The following is a 20007-nucleotide window of genomic DNA, read 5'->3' as shown; positions in this document are numbered from 1 at the left end:
TAAATCGGAAAGCTCTCGCTTGTGAGCAGGACAATGCAAACGCCATCAGCAGCACTGTTCTCCTAATCTGGAATTTTTAATCATAAACTGTAAACCGCTTTACTCCCCCGTGAGTTTGCTTCATTCATTCTGGTTGGTGCTTACATTCTGCCGCACGCCAACGTGCAGGACGCACAGCGCATGCTGGCCGACCGGATACTGTGTGTGGAGCAGACAAAACCCGGACTCCCTTGTTATTGTTCTTGGTGACTTTAACAAGGAAACCTCTGCCAAGAACTCCCCAAATACAGACAGTTCATTAAGTGTCCAACCAGAGAGGGGAAACACTTTGGATCACTGTTACACCACAGTTAGCAGGCCTATCTCGCCGTTAGACGCGCTCACTGGGACACTCTGATCATGTCATGGTCCACCTGATTCCTGCTTACAGACAGAAATTAAAACTCTGTAAACCTGTAGTGAGGACATCAAAGAAATGGAGCAGTCAAGCTGTAGAGGATCTTCAGGCATGCTTGGACTGCACTGACTGGGATGTTTCAGGACTGCTACCAACAATCTGGATGAGTTTACAGAGGCTGTGACATCCTACATCAGCTTCTGTGAGGACAGCTGCATTCCAACACGCAGCAGGGTGAGTTATAACAATGACAGACCTGGTTCACAGCTAAGCTCAGACAGCTGAGGTTGGAAAAGGAAGAGGCGATTAGGAGTGGAGACCGGGCCAGGTTTAAGGAGTCAAAGTACAGGTTTAGCAAGGCGGTGCGAGATGCTAAACAGCTGTATGCAGAGAGACTACAAGACCAGTCCTCAGGAATGACTCTGCTTCTGTCTGGAGAGGATTCAGACGGATCAGCAGCTACAAAACCTAAATCCCCCACTCCATGAACGACTCAGCCTTGCCAACGGTTGAACCAGTTTTACTGTCGCTTTGAAAGACAATGGGACAGACCTGACACCATCCCCCGTCACACCACTGATCGGCCACAGTCCACCATCTCATCCCCCACCTCCTCCCCTCTCTTACCATCCAAGAGAGGGATGTTAACAGACTGTTCAGGAGGCAGAAACCTCGCAAAGCAGCGGGGCGGACTCTGTCTCCCATCCACCCTGAAGCACTGTGCTGATCAGCTGTCTCCGGTGTTTACAGACATTTTTAACACCTCACTGGAGTCATGCCATGTGCCAGCCTGCTTCAAAGCCTCCACCATCATCCCTGTCCCCAAAAAACCAAGGACCACGGGACTAAAGACTACAGACCCGTCGCCCTGACCTTGTGGTGATGAAGTCTTTGGAGCGCCTTGTGTTGTCCACCTTAAATCCATCATAGACCCACTCCCGGGGCAAGGGCAGGCTGCAGCGTATCATTCGCCTGCAGAGAAGGTGATTGACTGCAATCTTGCATCGCTCAGGACCTGCACGCCTCCAGGACTCTGAGGCGAGCAGGAAAGGACTGCAGCAGCTGACGCCTCCCATCCCGGTCACAAACTGTTTCAGACTCTCCCTCTGGCAAGAGGCTGCGGTCCATCAGGACCAAAACCTCTCGCCACAAATATTTGTGTAATTGTAAGTGGTTGTTGTTCCATTTTTTATATTGTCAGTTGTATTATTTTCTCTATTCTTATATATAACTTGCATTTGTTTATTACATATTTCTACATCTATTTATGTCAGCTGTATGTCTGTCGGGTGTAGCACCTCAACACCAAAGCAAATTCCTTGTATGTGTAAGAAGGTACTTGGCAACAAAGTCCTTCTGATTCTGACGTCGAGTTGTTAAATGGTCCCACTGGCCAGTATGGGGGTTGAACCATGACCTTGGCGTTATTAGCACCACGCTCTAACCATCTGAGCTAACCGGCCTGCTGTGGGGTGCTTCTTTCTTTCTTTTTGCTAACAAAATTCAATGCAAAACAACAGGGACAGACTAAAAACAGAAATGGCTCCATACTGGATGAAGTCATGTGTGACCACCTTCCAGGTGAGCAGTACACTCAAACCTTTGACCGAGCGCCTGCTGCTTTTGTGGTTCTTTTTTTAAACAATTTGTCCTCCAGAAGTAAAAAAAAAAGAAACGGACAAGTTTTGGATGTTCAGTCGTGTGCAAAGTGCCCCAAGTCTATGCAAGCACAAATTGTTTAAACTTGAAAATACTCACTTCTTATACGGTCTGTCGCGATGGCTTTAAGTATTTCTCCATAAATAACGGAGGGGCCTTCAACCACGAAGGGACTCGAACCCTCAATCTTCTGATCCGAAGTCAGACGCTTGTCCGTTAGGCCACGCGGTCCCGTTTCCCTGCTCACATCTTACAAACACTTGGTGATCTGGTCTTGTCAAAGCACTAAGAGTGGCCAGCTTGGGAATCAAACTCAAGATCTTGTAGCTTTTAGCGCCGTGCTAACAGTCACTGGATATCCTGTCATGTGTAAAGTCCTTGTAACTTGGCATAAGAGGGGCAGAATTTGTTTAAATCGGAAAGCTCTCGCTTGTGAGCAGGACAATGCAAACGCCATTCAGCAGCACTGTTCTCCTAATCTGGAATTTTTTAATCATAAACTGTAAACCGCTTTACTCCCCCGTGAGTTTGCTTCATTCATTCTGGTTGGTGCTTACATTCTGCCGCACGCCAACGTGCAGGACGCACAGCGCATGCTGGCCGACCGGATACTGTGTGTGGAGCAGACAAACCCGGACTCCCTTGTTATTGTTCTTGGTGACTTTAACAAAGGAAACCTCTGCCAAGAACTCCCCAAATACAGACAGTTCATTAAGTGTCCAACCAGAGAGGGGAACACTTTGGATCACTGTTACACCACAGTTAGCAGTGCCTATCTCGCCGTTAGACGCGCTCCACTGGGACACTCTGATCATGTCATGGTCCACCTGATTCCTGCTTACAGACAGAAATTAAAACTCTGTAAACCTGTAGTGAGGACAAAAGAAATGGAGCAGTCAAGCTGTAGAGGATCTTCAGGCATGCTTGGACTGCACTGACTGGGATGTTTTCAGGACTGCTACCAACAATCTGGATGAGTTTACAGAGGCTGTGACATCCTACATCAGCTTCTGTGAGGACAGCTGCATTCCAACACGCAGCAGGGTGAGTTATAACAATGACAGACCCTGGTTCACAGCTAAGCTCAGACAGCTGAGGTTGGAAAAGGAAGAGGCGATTAGGAGTGGAGACCGGGCCAGGTTTAAGGAGTCAAAGTACAGGTTTAGCAAGGCGGTGCGAGATGCTAAACAGCTGTATGCAGAGAGACTACAAGACCAGTCCTCAAGGAATGACTCTGCTTCTGTCTGGAGAGGATTCAGACGGATCAGCAGCTACAAACCTAAATCCCCCCACTCCATGAACGACTCACGCCTTGCCAACGAGTTGAACCAGTTTTACTGTCGCTTTGAAAGACAATGGGACAGACCTGACACCATCCCCCGTCACACCACTGATCGGCCACAGTCCACCATCTCATCCCCCACCTCCTCCCCCTCTCTTACCATCCAAGAGAGGGATGTTAACAGACTGTTCAGGAGGCAGAAACCTCGCAAAGCAGCGGGGCCGGACTCTGTCCCCATCCACCCTGAAGCACTGTGCTGATCAGCTGTCTCCGGTGTTTACAGACATTTTAACACCTCACTGGAGTCATGCCATGTGCCAGCCTGCTTCAAAGCCTCCACCATCATCCCTGTCCCCAAAAAACCAAGGACCACGGGACTAAACGACTACAGACCCGTCGCCCTGACCTCTGTGGTGATGAAGTCTTTGGAGCGCCTTGTGTTGTCCCACCTTAAATCCATCATAGACCCACTCCCGGGGCAAGGGCAGGCTGCAGCGTATCATTCGCTCTGCAGAGAAGGTGATTGACTGCAATCTTGCATCGCTTCAGGACCTGCACGCCTCCAGGACTCTGAGGCGAGCAGGAAAGACTGCAGCAGCTGACGCCTCCCATCCCGGTCACAAACTGTTTCAGACTCTCCCTCTGGCAAGAGGCTGCGGTCCATCAGGACCAAAACCTCTCGCCACAAATATTTGTTGTTAATTGTAAGTGGTTGTTGTTCCATTTTTTTATATTGTCAGTTGTATTATTTTCTCTATTCTTCATATATAACTTGCATTTGTTTATTACATATTTCTACATCTATTTATGTCAGCTGTATGTCTGTCTGGTGTAGCACCTCAACACCAAAGCAAATTCCTTGTATGTGTAAGAAGGTACTTGGCAACAAAGCTCCTTCTGATTCTGACGTCGAGTTGTTAAATGGTCACCACTGGCCAGTATGGGGGTTGAACCCATGACCTTGGCGTTATTAGCACCACGCTCTAACCATCTGAGCTAACCGGCCTGCTGTGGGGTGCTTCTTTCTTTCTTTTTGCTAACAAAATTCAATGCATAAAACAACAGGGACAGACTAAAACAGACAATGGCTCCATACTGGATGTTAAGTCATGTGTGACCACCTTCCAGGTGAGCAGTACACTCAAAACCTTTGACCTGAGCCGCCTGCTTTTGTGGTTCTTTTTTAAACAATTTGTCCTCCAGAAGTAAAAAAAAAAGAAACGGACAAGTTTTGGATGTTCAGTCGTGTGCAAAGTGCCCCCAAGTCTATGCAAGCACAAATTGTTTAAACTTGAAAATACTCACTTCTTATACGGTCTGTCGCGATGGCTTTAAGTATTTCTCCATAAATAACGGAGGGGCCTTCAACCACGAAGGGACTCGAACCCTCAATCTTCTGATCCGAAGTCAGACGCCTTGTCCGTTAGGCCACGCGGTCCCGTTTCCCTTGCTCACATCTTACAACACTTGGTGATCTGGTCTTGTCAAAGCACTAAGAGTGGCCAGCTTGGGAATCAAACTCAAGATCTTGTAGCTTTTAGCGCCGTGCTAACAGTCACTGGATATCCTGTCATGTGTAAAGTCCTTGTAACTTGGCATAAGAGGGGCAGAATTTGTTTAAATCGGAAAGCTCTCGCTTGTGAGCAGGACAATGCAAACGCCATTCAGCAGCACTGTTCTCCTAATCTGGAATTTTTAATCATAAACTGTAAACCGCTTTACTCCCCCCGTGAGTTTGCTTCATTCATTCTGGTTGGTGCTTACATTCTGCCGCACGCCAACGTGCAGGACGCACAGCGCATGCTGGCCGACCGGATACTGTGTGTGGAGCAGACAAACCCGGACTCCCTTGTTATTGTTCTTGGTGACTTTAACAAAGGAAACCTCTGCCAAGAACTCCCCAAATACAGACAGTTCATTAAGTGTCCAACCAGAGAGGGGAACACTTTGGATCACTGTTACACCACAGTTAGCAGTGCCTATCTCGCCGTTAGACGCGCTCCACTGGGACACTCTGATCATGTCATGGTCCACCTGATTCCTGCTTACAGACAGAAATTAAAACTCTGTAAACCTGTAGTGAGGACATCAAAGAAATGGAGCAGTCAAGCTGTAGAGGATCTTCAGGCATGCTTGGACTGCACTGACTGGGATGTTTTCAGGACTGCTACCAACAATCTGGATGAGTTTACAGAGGCTGTGACATCCTACATCAGCTTCTGTGAGGACAGCTGCATTCCAACACGCAGCAGGGTGAGTTATAACAATGACAGACCCTGGTTCACAGCTAAGCTCAGACAGCTGAGGTTGGAAAAGGAAGAGGCGATTAGGAGTGGAGACCGGGCCAGGTTTAAGGAGTCAAAGTACAGGTTTAGCAAGGCGGTGCGAGATGCTAAACAGCTGTATGCAGAGAGACTACAAGACCAGTCCTCAGGAATGACTCTGCTTCTGTCTGGAGAGGATTCAGACGGATCAGCAGCTACAAACCTAAATCCCCCCACTCCATGAACGACTCACGCCTTGCCAACGAGTTGAACCAGTTTTACTGTCGCTTTGAAAGACAATGGGACAGACCTGACACCATCCCCCGTCACACCACTGATCGGCCACAGTCCACCATCTCATCCCCCACCTCCTCCCCTCTCTTACCATCCAAGAGAGGGATGTTAACAGACTGTTCAGGAGGCAGAAACCTCGCAAAGCAGCGGGGCCGGACTCTGTCTCCCCATCCACCCTGAAGCACTGTGCTGATCAGCTGTCTCCGGTGTTTACAGACATTTTTAACACCTCACTGGAGTCATGCCATGTGCCAGCCTGCTTCAAAGCCTCCACCATCATCCCTGTCCCCAAAAAACCAAGGACCACGGGACTAAATGACTACAGACCCGTCGCCCTGACCTCTGTGGTGATGAAGTCTTTGGAGCGCCTTGTGTTGTCCCACCTTAAATCCATCATAGACCCACTCCCGGGGCAAGGGCAGGCTGCAGCGTATCATTCGCTCTGCAGAGAAGGTGATTGACTGCAATCTTGCATCGCTTCAGGACCTGCACGCCTCCAGGACTCTGAGGCGAGCAGGAAAGACTGCAGCAGCTGACGCCTCCCATCCCGGTCACAAACTGTTTCAGACTCTCCCCTCTGGCAAGAGGCTGCGGTCCATCAGGACCAAAACCTCTCGCCACAAATATTTGTTGTTAATTGTAAGTGGTTGTTGTTCCATTTTTTTATATTGTCAGTTGTATTATTTTTCTCTATTCTTCATATATAACTTGCATTTGTTTATTACATATTTCTACATCTATTTATGTCAGCTGTATGTCTGTCTGGTGTAGCACCTCAACACCAAAGCAAATTCCTTGTATGTGTAAGAAGGTACTTGGCAACAAAGCTCCTTCTGATTCTGACGTCGAGTTGTTAAATGGTCACCACTGGCCAGTATGGGGGTTGAACCCATGACCTTGGCGTTATTAGCACCACGCTCTAACCATCTGAGCTAACCGGCCTGCTGTGGGGTGCTTCTTTCTTTCTTTTTGCTAACAAAATTCAATGCATAAAACAACAGGGACAGACTAAAACAGACAATGGCTCCATACTGGATGTTAAGTCATGTGTGACCACCTTCCAGGTGAGCAGTACACTCAAAACCTTTGACCTGAGCCGCCTGCTTTTGTGGTTCTTTTTTTAAACAATTTGTCCTCCAGAAGTAAAAAAAAAAGAAACGGACAAGTTTTGGATGTTCAGTCGTGTGCAAAGTGCCCCCAAGTCTATGCAAGCACAAATTGTTTAAACTTGAAAATACTCACTTCTTATACGGTCTGTCGCGATGGCTTTAAGTATTTCTCCATAAATAACGGAGGGGCCTTCAACCACGAAGGGACTCGAACCCTCAATCTTCTGATCCGAAGTCAGACGCCTTGTCCGTTAGGCCACGCGGTCCCGTTTCCCTTGCTCACATCTTACAACACTTGGTGATCTGGTCTTGTCAAAGCACTAAGAGTGGCCAGCTTGGGAATCAAACTCAAGATCTTGTAGCTTTTAGCGCCGTGCTAACAGTCACTGGATATCCTGTCATGTGTAAAGTCCTTGTAACTTGGCATAAGAGGGGCAGAATTTGTTTAAATCGGAAAGCTCTCGCTTGTGAGCAGGACAATGCAAACGCCATTCAGCAGCACTGTTCTCCTAATCTGGAATTTTTAATCATAAACTGTAAACCGCTTTACTCCCCCCGTGAGTTTGCTTCATTCATTCTGGTTGGTGCTTACATTCTGCCGCACGCCAACGTGCAGGACGCACAGCGCATGCTGGCCGACCGGATACTGTGTGTGGAGCAGACAAACCCGGACTCCCTTGTTATTGTTCTTGGTGACTTTAACAAAGGAAACCTCTGCCAAGAACTCCCCAAATACAGACAGTTCATTAAGTGTCCAACCAGAGAGGGGAACACTTTGGATCACTGTTACACCACAGTTAGCAGTGCCTATCTCGCCGTTAGACGCGCTCCACTGGGACACTCTGATCATGTCATGGTCCACCTGATTCCTGCTTACAGACAGAAATTAAAACTCTGTAAACCTGTAGTGAGGACATCAAAGAAATGGAGCAGTCAAGCTGTAGAGGATCTTCAGGCATGCTTGGACTGCACTGACTGGGATGTTTTCAGGACTGCTACCAACAATCTGGATGAGTTTACAGAGGCTGTGACATCCTACATCAGCTTCTGTGAGGACAGCTGCATTCCAACACGCAGCAGGGTGAGTTATAACAATGACAGACCCTGGTTCACAGCTAAGCTCAGACAGCTGAGGTTGGAAAAGGAAGAGGCGATTAGGAGTGGAGACCGGGCCAGGTTTAAGGAGTCAAAGTACAGGTTTAGCAAGGCGGTGCGAGATGCTAAACAGCTGTATGCAGAGAGACTACAAGACCAGTCCTCAGGAATGACTCTGCTTCTGTCTGGAGAGGATTCAGACGGATCAGCAGCTACAAACCTAAATCCCCCCACTCCATGAACGACTCACGCCTTGCCAACGAGTTGAACCAGTTTTACTGTCGCTTTGAAAGACAATGGGACAGACCTGACACCATCCCCCGTCACACCACTGATCGGCCACAGCCCACCATCTCATCCCCCACCTCCTCCCCCTCTCTTACCATCCAAGAGAGGGATGTTAACAGACTGTTCAGGAGGCAGAAACCTCGCAAAGCAGCGGGGCCGGACTCTGTCTCCCCATCCACCCTGAAGCACTGTGCTGATCAGCTGTCTCCGGTGTTTACAGACATTTTTAACACCTCACTGGAGTCATGCCATGTGCCAGCCTGCTTCAAAGCCTCCACCATCATCCCTGTCCCCAAAAAACCAAGGACCACGGGACTAAATGACTACAGACCCGTCGCCCTGACCTCTGTGGTGATGAAGTCTTTGGAGCGCCTTGTGTTGTCCCACCTTAAATCCATCATAGACCCACTCCCGGGGCAAGGGCAGGCTGCAGCGTATCATTCGCTCTGCAGAGAAGGTGATTGACTGCAATCTTGCATCGCTTCAGGACCTGCACGCCTCCAGGACTCTGAGGCGAGCAGGAAAGACTGCAGCAGCTGACGCCTCCCATCCCGGTCACAAACTGTTTCAGACTCTCCCCTCTGGCAAGAGGCTGCGGTCCATCAGGACCAAAACCTCTCGCCACAAATATTTGTTGTTAATTGTAAGTGGTTGTTGTTCCATTTTTTTATATTGTCAGTTGTATTATTTTTCTCTATTCTTCATATATAACTTGCATTTGTTTATTACATATTTCTACATCTATTTATGTCAGCTGTATGTCTGTCTGGGTGTAGCACCTCAACACCAAAGCAAATTCCTTGTATGTGTAAGAAGGTACTTGGCAACAAAGCTCCTTCTGATTCTGACGTCGAGTTGTTAAATGGTCACCACTGGCCAGTATGGGGGTTGAACCCATGACCTTGGCGTTATTAGCACCACGCTCTAACCATCTGAGCTAACCGGCCTGCTGTGGGGTGCTTCTTTCTTTCTTTTTGCTAACAAAATTCAATGCATAAAACAACAGGGACAGACTAAAACAGACAATGGCTCCATACTGGATGTTAAGTCATGTGTGACCACCTTCCAGGTGAGCAGTACACTCAAAACCTTTGACCTGAGCCGCCTGCTTTTGTGGTTCTTTTTTTAAACAATTTGTCCTCCAGAAGTAAAAAAAAAAGAAACGGACAAGTTTTGGATGTTCAGTCGTGTGCAAAGTGCCCCCAAGTCTATGCAAGCACAAATTGTTTAAACTTGAAAATACTCACTTCTTATACGGTCTGTCGCGATGGCTTTAAGTATTTCTCCATAAATAACGGAGGGGCCTTCAACCACGAAGGGACTCGAACCCTCAATCTTCTGATCCGAAGTCAGACGCCTTGTCCGTTAGGCCACGCGGTCCCGTTTCCCTTGCTCACATCTTACAACACTTGGTGATCTGGTCTTGTCAAAGCACTAAGAGTGGCCAGCTTGGGAATCAAACTCAAGATCTTGTAGCTTTTAGCGCCGTGCTAACAGTCACTGGATATCCTGTCATGTGTAAAGTCCTTGTAACTTGGCATAAGAGGGGCAGAATTTGTTTAAATCGGAAAGCTCTCGCTTGTGAGCAGGACAATGCAAACGCCATTCAGCAGCACTGTTCTCCTAATCTGGAATTTTTAATCATAAACTGTAAACCGCTTTACTCCCCCCGTGAGTTTGCTTCATTCATTCTGGTTGGTGCTTACATTCTGCCGCACGCCAACGTGCAGGACGCACAGCGCATGCTGGCCGACCGGATACTGTGTGTGGAGCAGACAAACCCGGACTCCCTTGTTATTGTTCTTGGTGACTTTAACAAAGGAAACCTCTGCCAAGAACTCCCCAAATACAGACAGTTCATTAAGTGTCCAACCAGAGAGGGGAACACTTTGGATCACTGTTACACCACAGTTAGCAGTGCCTATCTCGCCGTTAGACGCGCTCCACTGGGACACTCTGATCATGTCATGGTCCACCTGATTCCTGCTTACAGACAGAAATTAAAACTCTGTAAACCTGTAGTGAGGACATCAAAGAAATGGAGCAGTCAAGCTGTAGAGGATCTTCAGGCATGCTTGGACTGCACTGACTGGGATGTTTTCAGGACTGCTACCAACAATCTGGATGAGTTTACAGAGGCTGTGACATCCTACATCAGCTTCTGTGAGGACAGCTGCATTCCAACACGCAGCAGGGTGAGTTATAACAATGACAGACCCTGGTTCACAGCTAAGCTCAGACAGCTGAGGTTGGAAAAGGAAGAGGCGATTAGGAGTGGAGACCGGGCCAGGTTTAAGGAGTCAAAGTACAGGTTTAGCAAGGCGGTGCGAGATGCTAAACAGCTGTATGCAGAGAGACTACAAGACCAGTCCTCAGGGAATGACTCTGCTTCTGTCTGGAGAGGATTCAGACGGATCAGCAGCTACAAACCTAAATCCCCCCACTCCATGAACGACTCACGCCTTGCCAACGAGTTGAACCAGTTTTACTGTCGCTTTGAAAGACAATGGGACAGACCTGACACCATCCCCCGTCACACCACTGATCGGCCACAGTCCACCATCTCATCCCCCTCTGTTACCATCCAAGAGAGGGATGTTAACAGACTGTTCAGGAGGCAGAAACCTCGCAAAGCAGCGGGGCCGGACTCTGTCTCCCCATCCACCCTGAAGCACTGTGCTGATCAGCTGTCTCCGGTGTTTACAGACATTTTTAACACCTCACTGGAGTCATGCCATGTGCCAGCCTGCTTCAAAGCCTCCACCATCATCCCTGTCCCCAAAAAACCAAGGACCACGGGACTAAACGACTACAGACCCGTCGCCCTGACCTCTGTGGTGATGAAGTCTTTGGAGCGCCTTGTGTTGTCCCACCTTAAATCCATCATAGACCCACTCCCGGGGCAAGGGCAGGCTGCAGCGTATCATTCGCTCTGCAGAGAAGGTGATTGACTGCAATCTTGCATCGCTTCAGGACCTGCACGCCTCCAGGACTCTGAGGCGAGCAGGAAAGACTGCAGCAGCTGACGCCTCCCATCCCGGTCACAAACTGTTTCAGACTCTCCCCTCTGGCAAGAGGCTGCGGTCCATCAGGACCAAAACCTCTCGCCACAAATATTTGTTGTTAATTGTAAGTGGTTGTTGTTCCATTTTTTTATATTGTCAGTTGTATTATTTTTCTCTATTCTTCATATATAACTTGCATTTGTTTATTACATATTTCTACATCTATTTATGTCAGCTGTATGTAGCACCTCAACACCAAAGCAAATTCCTTGTATGTGTAAGAAGGTACTTGGCAACAAAGCTCCTTCTGATTCTGACGTCGAGTTGTCTGGCCAGTATGGGGTTGAACTCATGACCTTGGTGTCATTAGCACCACGCTCTAACCATCTGAGCTAATCGGCCTGCTGTAGGGTACTTCTTTCTTTCTTTTTGCTAAGCCAGCATCAGTTGCCATTCGTAGGTCGTTTGTGACTCTAACCAAGGCTGTTTCTGTGCTGTGTGCAGAGCAGAAAAGCCGACTGGAATTATTCAAAAAGGTTGTTATGTTTGAGGTGGTCCTGGAGATGGGCGGCAACAACTTTTTCCAGTGTTCAATTAGATTACCAATACGTGGAATGTAATTTAGTACTTTTAAAGTATTGTACTTAATTACAAATTTGAGACTGTAACCTAAAACTTCAATTAATAGTACCCGACCAGGCTTCTAATTGACCTGCGTTTATTTGTCAAAACGTGAAGCCACAACAGGTCAGTAAATAGCACAGGTGTCTAAATAGGACCAGGCTTTTAACTGAAGTCTTATGGAATATTTGACAGCTTAATAGTAACTTTAAAGATGCAGATTTTACATAGGCCTACAAAACAAGCAATATTATGGACTAAACAACCCAATAGTGTAAAATAGTTCAAATGTGCTCCACCATGACCAATTAACAATAAAATGCTGTGTACAGTACTACTGCATCAGAAATAAGAAGCGAGTAATATAATATGTAATAGCATAAACATAGCTCTGCATCTCTACATATTGAGTATTTGATACTCAATACAGTAGATTTTCTAATAATAATTTAGTGGTGTTTAATAGAATACATATACTTTTAATGGCGTATTTTAATGTCGCAGTCACAGGGCAGGCATTACTGGAGGAGCACAGATCCATATCATCGATTGGCTTCATCTGTGCTCTGCTGAGTTGCCTGACTCTGATACCACATGGCACGACTACATGCGCGTCAGATGTGTTGTGAAGGAGCAGATGAACAACTTAGCCATAGCTTAGATTCATATAGCTAACTTAGTCGTCTGTAAGAGGAATACATAGCTAAAAATGTCGCAGTTACAAGCGAGGTTCTTCACGGAGAACAAAAGGTGAGCTCTTATTCCCTTAAACCAATTAAATATAACTAAAAAACGACAGGAGCAGCTAACGTTAGCCGTCTGGGTATCTAGCTGTAACTTACAGTAAACAGTACGACATTATTGTGAGGCACTTCTCCGCCTTTGAGCCATGAATGTGTTCTGTAAATTCTGCCTAAGCTTCTAATTGTAGTTATCCACCAACAGTTTGTAGCGCATATTGATTTAGCTAGCTATTGCTAACAATCCAAAGATGTGACTGGCTGCTGTCCTGCTGCATCTGTGTCATTTGGTGTCTTAATATATATGTACATATGCGAAATGTGTGTGTGGATGTGTAAACTATGGTACAAACCGAAGGCCTTTCTTTGTAGGTATGTTGTGGATGATGTCCCATTCTCCATCCCTGCTAACTCTGAAGTGCAGGACCTCAGTAATGTCATCAACATGCTACTGGAAGCTAAAAATGGTAAACTCACATTTAATTTTAAGCATTAAATATGTCAAGACGTTTTAACATTTATTCCTTAAAACTTAGTAGTCGCTATTTAAAAGCTAAAAGTATTTATTTATTAGCCACTGTTCCCCTGCTCTAGCAGTAAGAATTGATGACATACTAGAACTTAATTTCTCAGTTACTATTAACTAACTGCACATTTTTGTCATTGAAATCTATGGGTCTCTGCAATTCAGATATCATCTATTCATTAGTTACTAGTAACTTATTGAATAGTTACTAGTAACCTTTTACTAGTATCTGTTATTTAGATACTAGTACCTACTCATCAGTCATTAGTAACTATTCCAAATGGCATTAGTAACTTTTTTATTTTTACTAGTAAGAAAGAAAATATTACTATTAACAAAAGAAAGCACTAATAGCTAAATAATAGATACTAGTAAAGTGAAAATGGTTACTAGTACCTAATTCCATTTTACTGGTATCTATTATTAGTAGCTAAATAATAGACACTAGCAAAATGGAAATGGTAACTAGTAACTAGTAACTGAACTGCAATAGACTTCAATGCAGTGTGCAGTTACTAGTAACTAAAAAATAGTTATTAGTAACTGAATATTAAGTTCTAGTATCTAATCAATTGTCACTAGTAAAATGTGAATAGTTATTAGTGACTAATAAATAAGTACTAGTAGCTTTTAAATAGCTACTGGTAAGTTTTAAGTAATAAATGTTAAAACGGCTTTCCATACATTAATAACAAGTTTTACTATATACACAGATTTCTATTGTTTATACTCAGCTTAAATTATGTCATATGGCTGACAAAATCCCAGTGCTTAAAAATACTCGTAACATCTTGAACGCATATTTTGTCTTTTGTTTCCGCAGCTTCTCACAGCAAAGTGGATTTCGACTTCCTGGTCAAGGGTCAGTTCCTGCGATCGTCGCTGGCCACTCATATGGAGGCAGAAGACATATCGACGGTATGACCAGCCTCCATGCTTAAACCTGAGTGTAAATGCTGTGTTCCTGTTATACTTATGGTACAGACATTTTGTGTAAAGCTTGTTTCAGCATTCACTGCCTTATCTTGTGGGAAGCCTAAGAGGGACAAATGGGAACACGTGATTTGATATCTGGTCATCAGTGCGTATGTCTGTGCTTCAGGAAGACGTGGTGGAGATAGAGTATGTAGAGCGGATCACAGCCCCAGAGCCCGAGGAGTGTATGATGCACGATGACTGGATTAGCTCTGTAGATGCAGATGCTGAATGGTAAGATAACAGACAACAGACTTTTTCATTTGTTTTGTATTGCATTTACATTTTCTAATGGCCTTTCGGTCATAGCAATTTAAAAATAAACTTTCTTTTTTGTAAATAGTACAGCGTTGTGGTTTGTTCCAAACGTGTTGCAGAGTGCCCTCTGGTGGAAAAACTATACAACGACAGGCTGTAATCTGAATAAATTTGTGTTTTAAATATACTATAATCTCCTGGTTTTCTTACTTTTCTATTTTTTGCAGGATCCTAACAGGGTCGTATGACAAGACAGCCAGGATCTGGTCTGTAGAGGGCAAGGCAGTGTTGACAGTGGCTGGACACACAGATGTGGTGAAAGATGTAGCCTGGGTCAAAAGAGGTGAGCAGGGCAGAATGTCAGACAGTCACTTTAATAATAACAATGAGAACCTTTCTTAAAAGACTCTGCCAACGTATCTCTTCAGATGGTCTGACCTCTCTGCTTCTGACCGCCTCTCTGGACCAAAACATCCTGCTGTGGGAGTGGAACTCCGAGAGGAACAAGGTGAAAGCCAGACACTGCTGTCGGGGACACACAGGGAGTGTTGACACTGTTTCCACAGACCCCACTGGCTCAAAGGTAAAGAGTGATGGATAGTGCTTATTGCAAATTCAAGGGCTTTCACAGTTGCTATTTGTCAGTGAAAGCATTTGTGTTGCTCCCATACAGTTCTGCAGTGGCTCCTGGGACAAAATGTTGAAGATTTGGTCTGCAGGTAGGTTTCCAGAATTATTGATTGCGTCCTAAGCATCACTGAATACAAAACAATTTAACAAGCTAGCTCCTTTTCCCTGCGCTGTCAGTGCCCACAGATGAGGCAGACGAGGTTGAAGAGCCTGCTGACAGGCCGAGGAAGAAACAGAAGACTCAACAGCTTGGCCTCACCAGGGTAAGTGATTTATAGGGAATATGGCTAACCTGATGATTTATAAGCTGATGTATTAGTCAAGCATTTTGAATGTAAAGGGATTTATAAGAGATCACATTGTCTCACATGGACACAGACGCCCCTGATGACGTTATCTGGACACAACGAGGCGGTGTCTTCTGTCCTGTGGTTCGACAGTGAGGAAGTTTGCAGTGCATCATGGGACCACACCATCCGCATGTGGGACGTCGAGACGGGAGCAATGAAGACTACACTGGTGAGAAACGAGCAGTTGGTCAAAACCTGAACCAATTCAAATTGGATGACTTCACAGTAGCAGACAGATGTTTTTGTTTGTGGTTTCATGGTGGTGGTGTTTTTCATGCTGGCTCCCTGTCACGTTGTCATGGCTTACTGGGACACTTACATACAACAGAGCCACATATCTGTTTTTTTTATTATAACAGGCCGTGGGTTAAGTTTTATTGGTGAATTTACAATTAGAAGCCTACATTTTAATTCCCAGCAGCATGAGAAAAATGTAATCTATATTTTTATTTACACTCAATATTCGTCTAAAACGATAGTAGAATATAATTGAAACATAAGGCGGTAAGGCACAGTGCTCTTTGTAGGAAATCTGCAAATACTATGTTTATCCATAGTATGAGGCTTCTATTTGTGAATCTATATTGCATTTTCAGTTTTGGACAAAGCCTCTTCGGCACACAACGCATCCATCAACATAACACTGAACCAAGATAAACAGAAACCTCAACATCAGTCATGCCATAGCTCAACTATTAAAGTACTTGATGGACCATTTCTCCCAGTTGTCTCCTTTCTCCATTATTAAGATATATCGTGGACAATCTCAAATTATTGTTTCCTCCTGGGAGGTTCAACGTTATACCAGTTTCTTGTTGTAGCTTTTTTTTTTGCTGGCTATAAGCAGGACTTTTGCCAGATATGTCTCTTTTTTGTATGACCTCCTCAGTGTTCAGGTACATCACAACACAGTTGTTACAAACAGCATATCCTATGGTCTCTTTAATAATTGGATTCACGTTATTCCAATAAGGCCTTAGTTTAGTGCAGCTCCAGAAAAAGTGTGTTTGGCCTCTTGGTTGCCACACAACCTTCAACATGATTGCTGGGTCTTTATCTGTCTACCTTTTGATCTGAGGTTTGACTCTTCCAGCCAAACTCTCGACACTCGTGAATTACTAGTAGTGATTTTAATAGCCGTGTATAATAATTTTTTATTAGACTACGATTTTCAGTTAATTGTTTTTTTTGGGGGGGGGGTGAAGAACCTCTGACATCCTCTACTGCACTTCATATACTGTTGGTGAACATCATGGCTGTTTTAAGCATCCACACTGCCTCCTTTTAAATGCTTTTGTGTTCCTCCAAGCAGTGACGTTTTATTGTCACAGAAAACCTTTTTCTTTAAAACATACTTTCAAACCTGATAACATTTTGAAATTTATTTGGCATTTCCCATTATAAACTGGCGTCTTTTGTCCTTTCCACAGACGGGCAGTAAAGTGTTTAACTGCATTTCCTACTCGCCTCTGTGTCGACGGCTGGCCTCAGGCAGCACTGACAGACACATCAGACTGTGGGACCCTCGCACCAAAGGTACGGCTGAGCGCTAAATACCACAGATGTCTTAATGTCCAAGATCATTTTGTCTGCCTCTCCTAAAAAGACACAATCGCTGCTGTGTTAGCACTTTCACTCTGTTTCCTCGCTTTTCCTCTTCACGGTTCTAAACACCTCCCCTCCCCTCCAGACGGGTCGCTGGTGCTGCTGTCTCTGACCTCCCACACTGGCTGGGTCACCGCTGTGAAGTGGGCGCCGGCACACGAGCACCAGCTGGTCTCCGGTTCCCTTGACAACCTGGTCAAACTGTGGGACACTAGAAGGTTTGTGAAGCACATATTTCACAGTGTATACTGGTTGATATTTATGTTTAGAGGTCAGTAACATATTCTCATTGGGAGGATATTTTTTATTTCTGTTATTGTCAACTAATCTTTTAGAAAGACCCACACTGACAAACATATCACGTAAACGTAAGTTCTTTTCGTAAGTGTTTACATTCATTTTTAAAAATGCTCAGTAGCTTCCTAAATTCTGGCCACTGTAGTTTTTACAGGAGGAAACATTTGTTGGGGACTAAATTAAGTGGCAGATGAATCCACATTTGGTGCTCTAGAGAATTTTTCTGGCAGCAGGACGATGTTTATGGGATTGAGTCATAGTAAACTACAGTGTGTGTCCATGGTGATGAAGGAACATGTCACGCAGTGCAACAGTGCAGCTCATCAGTGCAGCTCATCAGTGTGTTTTTTGGATCCACACAACATAATTCATTTTTGGTTGTGGTATTTTCAGTGGGTTTGTTGACAATTAGAAAAATGTAACATCAGTTATGTTTTTTGATCATTCTCCTCAAAGATCTTTTTTTTTCATTTAAATATTCATGTGAGAACAGGTGTGAAATGGCTTTTGTGTTATTATATTGTAGGTTTTCCAGTATTTACCTCACTTAGATCAGTAAAATGTCTATAAAAATAAAATCTTGTGGAAAATATTGGAGATCAAACAATCAGTAGCCTAAATAAATTGGTTAATTGTTAATAATGTTTGTTATGCATTTCTCTCTGCAACGAACAGGCAAAAATAGGCTCACTAGGTCAGGTCCTGCTCCGTAGACATCTAATGCAGTATTCAGCACTGTCCAAAATAATAATTTTTCAGATAAACTAAAAAATTAAGTGTTTCTTTTGTTTTGAGAAAAATCTCTCACTGCTTAAACTAAATAAACTGGATTGGATTAGCTAAAAAATGTATCGTCATAAAGCAGAAGGCATGTTTTTCTTATCTGATGAAAGTTGATGTCTGGTTTACTCCGACCATTTGTCCAACTTGCCTTTGTACTGAATAAATCATAGTTATTCTGTATTTTTAGCTGCAGCAAGACAATTCAGACTTTAATTTAATGTTCAGTAGCTAATGAGGGCATGAGCTGGGTCAGTATCCATCCTGTAACACCATGAACAAAAGGTCTCTCAGACTTGCAGAGCAGGACATCCTGTTCATTTCACACGTGTGAGAGCAAACAGCTTTCTGCTAGAGGTGCCTCTGTCTGGAACAAGCTTCCTGTCTTTGTCAGAATTAAGTTCTGTGGCAGTTTATAAAACTTTGGTGTCGTTTTTCTTATGCTCACATATACTAAATCAAATCCTCAGCTTGAACCAGTCAGTTGTTGGTACTGTGTAATAAACCTATGAGGTAAATAAAGTTTAAATGTTGCTGTTGTGTCTCCCAGCTGTAAGGCTCCTCTGTATGACCTGGCGGCCCACGAGGACAAAGTGTTTTGTGTGGATTGGACAGAAAGCGGGGTAAGACTGTTTTCCACAAATAGAATCCCAAAGCAAATAATATTCAGTGTTTCCGCCACAAAATCAGTATATAACTTTCTTCTTTTATCTGTTTTTTTTTTTCAGCTAATGTTAAGTGGAGGTGCAGATAACAAGCTCTACACCTACAGATACTCGGCCTGTCAGACAGATGCGGGGGCGTAGGCTCAGCAGCCAGCATGGGCTGCACAGATCCACTACGTCTATCACCACAGACGCACAGATTGGACAGACGTATCAGTGTTGTGACAGGCAGAAGAAAACAGCAGTGATTGTGAATTTTGTACTGTACAAAACTTTGCTTGCTTTGTTCGTTGCTGCATCTGATTTATTTTTATCCAACCATCAAATTTTACAATTTTTCTTATGGATTGTCTTTGTTTGCCTGTAAACCAAGAAAACATTATAAATTACTTTTGTCTCCTAAAATGTCACTTTTATTTAATATTTCATTCAGTAGTGCTTGGTAGTAAATATGTGATATTTGGACTGGTTCATAGTTTTATAACCAATCGTAAGGCAATGTAAGGGTGAAAGAAAAACAGAACAGTGATATAATGAAAAAGTTCAACATATTAAAGTAATGCATTAGATTTTCATTGGTGTTTTTTATTTTTTCCTTACCTCCAGGTTGGCTAATTAGACTATTGATGGTGGAAGTAATTAAACCGTTGTATTAGGAAAGTAACAAATTATTATTGTTTGTAAAGGTCTGATACATTTGACATTTTGCAATTACAATTTGCAAGTGTTGTACATAATCAACTTCCTCGTGTTTTTGGCTGGCAAAAGGAAAAAATGTGTCTTGTGGGACTTTTTCCTTCTCAGACTGGTTTGACCAGAGAGGAGGTTAAACTCAGAGCTATCACTCTGGTTGTTCTTATTGTATTATAAACTCAGGTCCAGATCAAAAACCATTATGCCAATAGCTGGACTACATTATTACAGAAAGGCTGAACCTTCTTTAAACCACATTTTGAGATTTGGGAAACCTTTATTTTATTTGTGAAAATTGAAAAAAAAGGGTGATTTATATCTTGTTGGGGTTGTTTTACATGGAGACCACATTAGACCAGGTCCAGATAAAAACCACAATGCCAAGAGCTGTCAAATCTGGACTAGATTATTACAGAAAGGCTAAAGTTTCCTTAAAACATATTTTCAGATTTGTGAAACAACATATTTGTGAAA

At 44.2% G+C, this 20007-nt stretch overlaps 1 protein-coding gene and 6 non-coding genes across 7 annotated transcripts; 1 reads left to right on the top strand and 6 right to left on the bottom strand.

Moving 5' to 3' along the window:
* Positions 1-4270: 4270 nt before the first annotated feature.
* On the bottom strand, positions 4271-4344 carry trnai-aau. Its single transcript has one exon. It is a non-coding gene; the product is annotated as a tRNA-Ile (tRNA).
* A 359-nt stretch (positions 4345-4703) lies between these two features.
* Positions 4704-4776, bottom strand: trnar-ucg. The gene has a single exon. It is a non-coding gene; the product is annotated as a tRNA-Arg (tRNA).
* A 1988-nt stretch (positions 4777-6764) lies between these two features.
* trnai-aau lies at positions 6765-6838 on the bottom strand. Its single transcript has one exon. It is a non-coding gene; the product is annotated as a tRNA-Ile (tRNA).
* Positions 6839-7198: 360 nt separating this feature from the next.
* Positions 7199-7271, bottom strand: trnar-ucg. The gene has a single exon. It is a non-coding gene; the product is annotated as a tRNA-Arg (tRNA).
* A 1990-nt stretch (positions 7272-9261) lies between these two features.
* trnai-aau lies at positions 9262-9335 on the bottom strand. The gene has a single exon. It is a non-coding gene; the product is annotated as a tRNA-Ile (tRNA).
* A 360-nt stretch (positions 9336-9695) lies between these two features.
* Positions 9696-9768, bottom strand: trnar-ucg. The gene has a single exon. It is a non-coding gene; the product is annotated as a tRNA-Arg (tRNA).
* A 2835-nt stretch (positions 9769-12603) lies between these two features.
* wdr12 (WD repeat domain 12) lies at positions 12604-19415 on the top strand. Its single transcript, XM_038716425.1, has 13 exons — positions 12604-12764; positions 13127-13221; positions 14104-14198; positions 14383-14489; positions 14741-14856; positions 14942-15096; positions 15187-15232; positions 15321-15406; positions 15522-15662; positions 16924-17029; positions 17184-17316; positions 18726-18798; positions 18904-19415. The coding sequence occupies exons 1-13, from the start codon at positions 12724-12726 to the stop codon at positions 18979-18981; spliced, it is 1272 nt and encodes a 423-aa protein (XP_038572353.1). The 5' UTR covers positions 12604-12723; the 3' UTR covers positions 18982-19415.
* Positions 19416-20007: the final 592 nt, after the last annotated feature.

This window comes from Micropterus salmoides, unplaced genomic scaffold, assembly GCF_014851395.1.
Source record: "Micropterus salmoides isolate LMB-PRFRI ecotype aquatic unplaced genomic scaffold, ASM1485139v1 Ms_hic_scaffold_1, whole genome shotgun sequence".
Classification (NCBI taxonomy): domain Eukaryota; kingdom Metazoa; phylum Chordata; class Actinopteri; order Centrarchiformes; family Centrarchidae; genus Micropterus; species Micropterus salmoides.
This window is presented reverse-complemented; position numbering and strand designations above follow the sequence as displayed.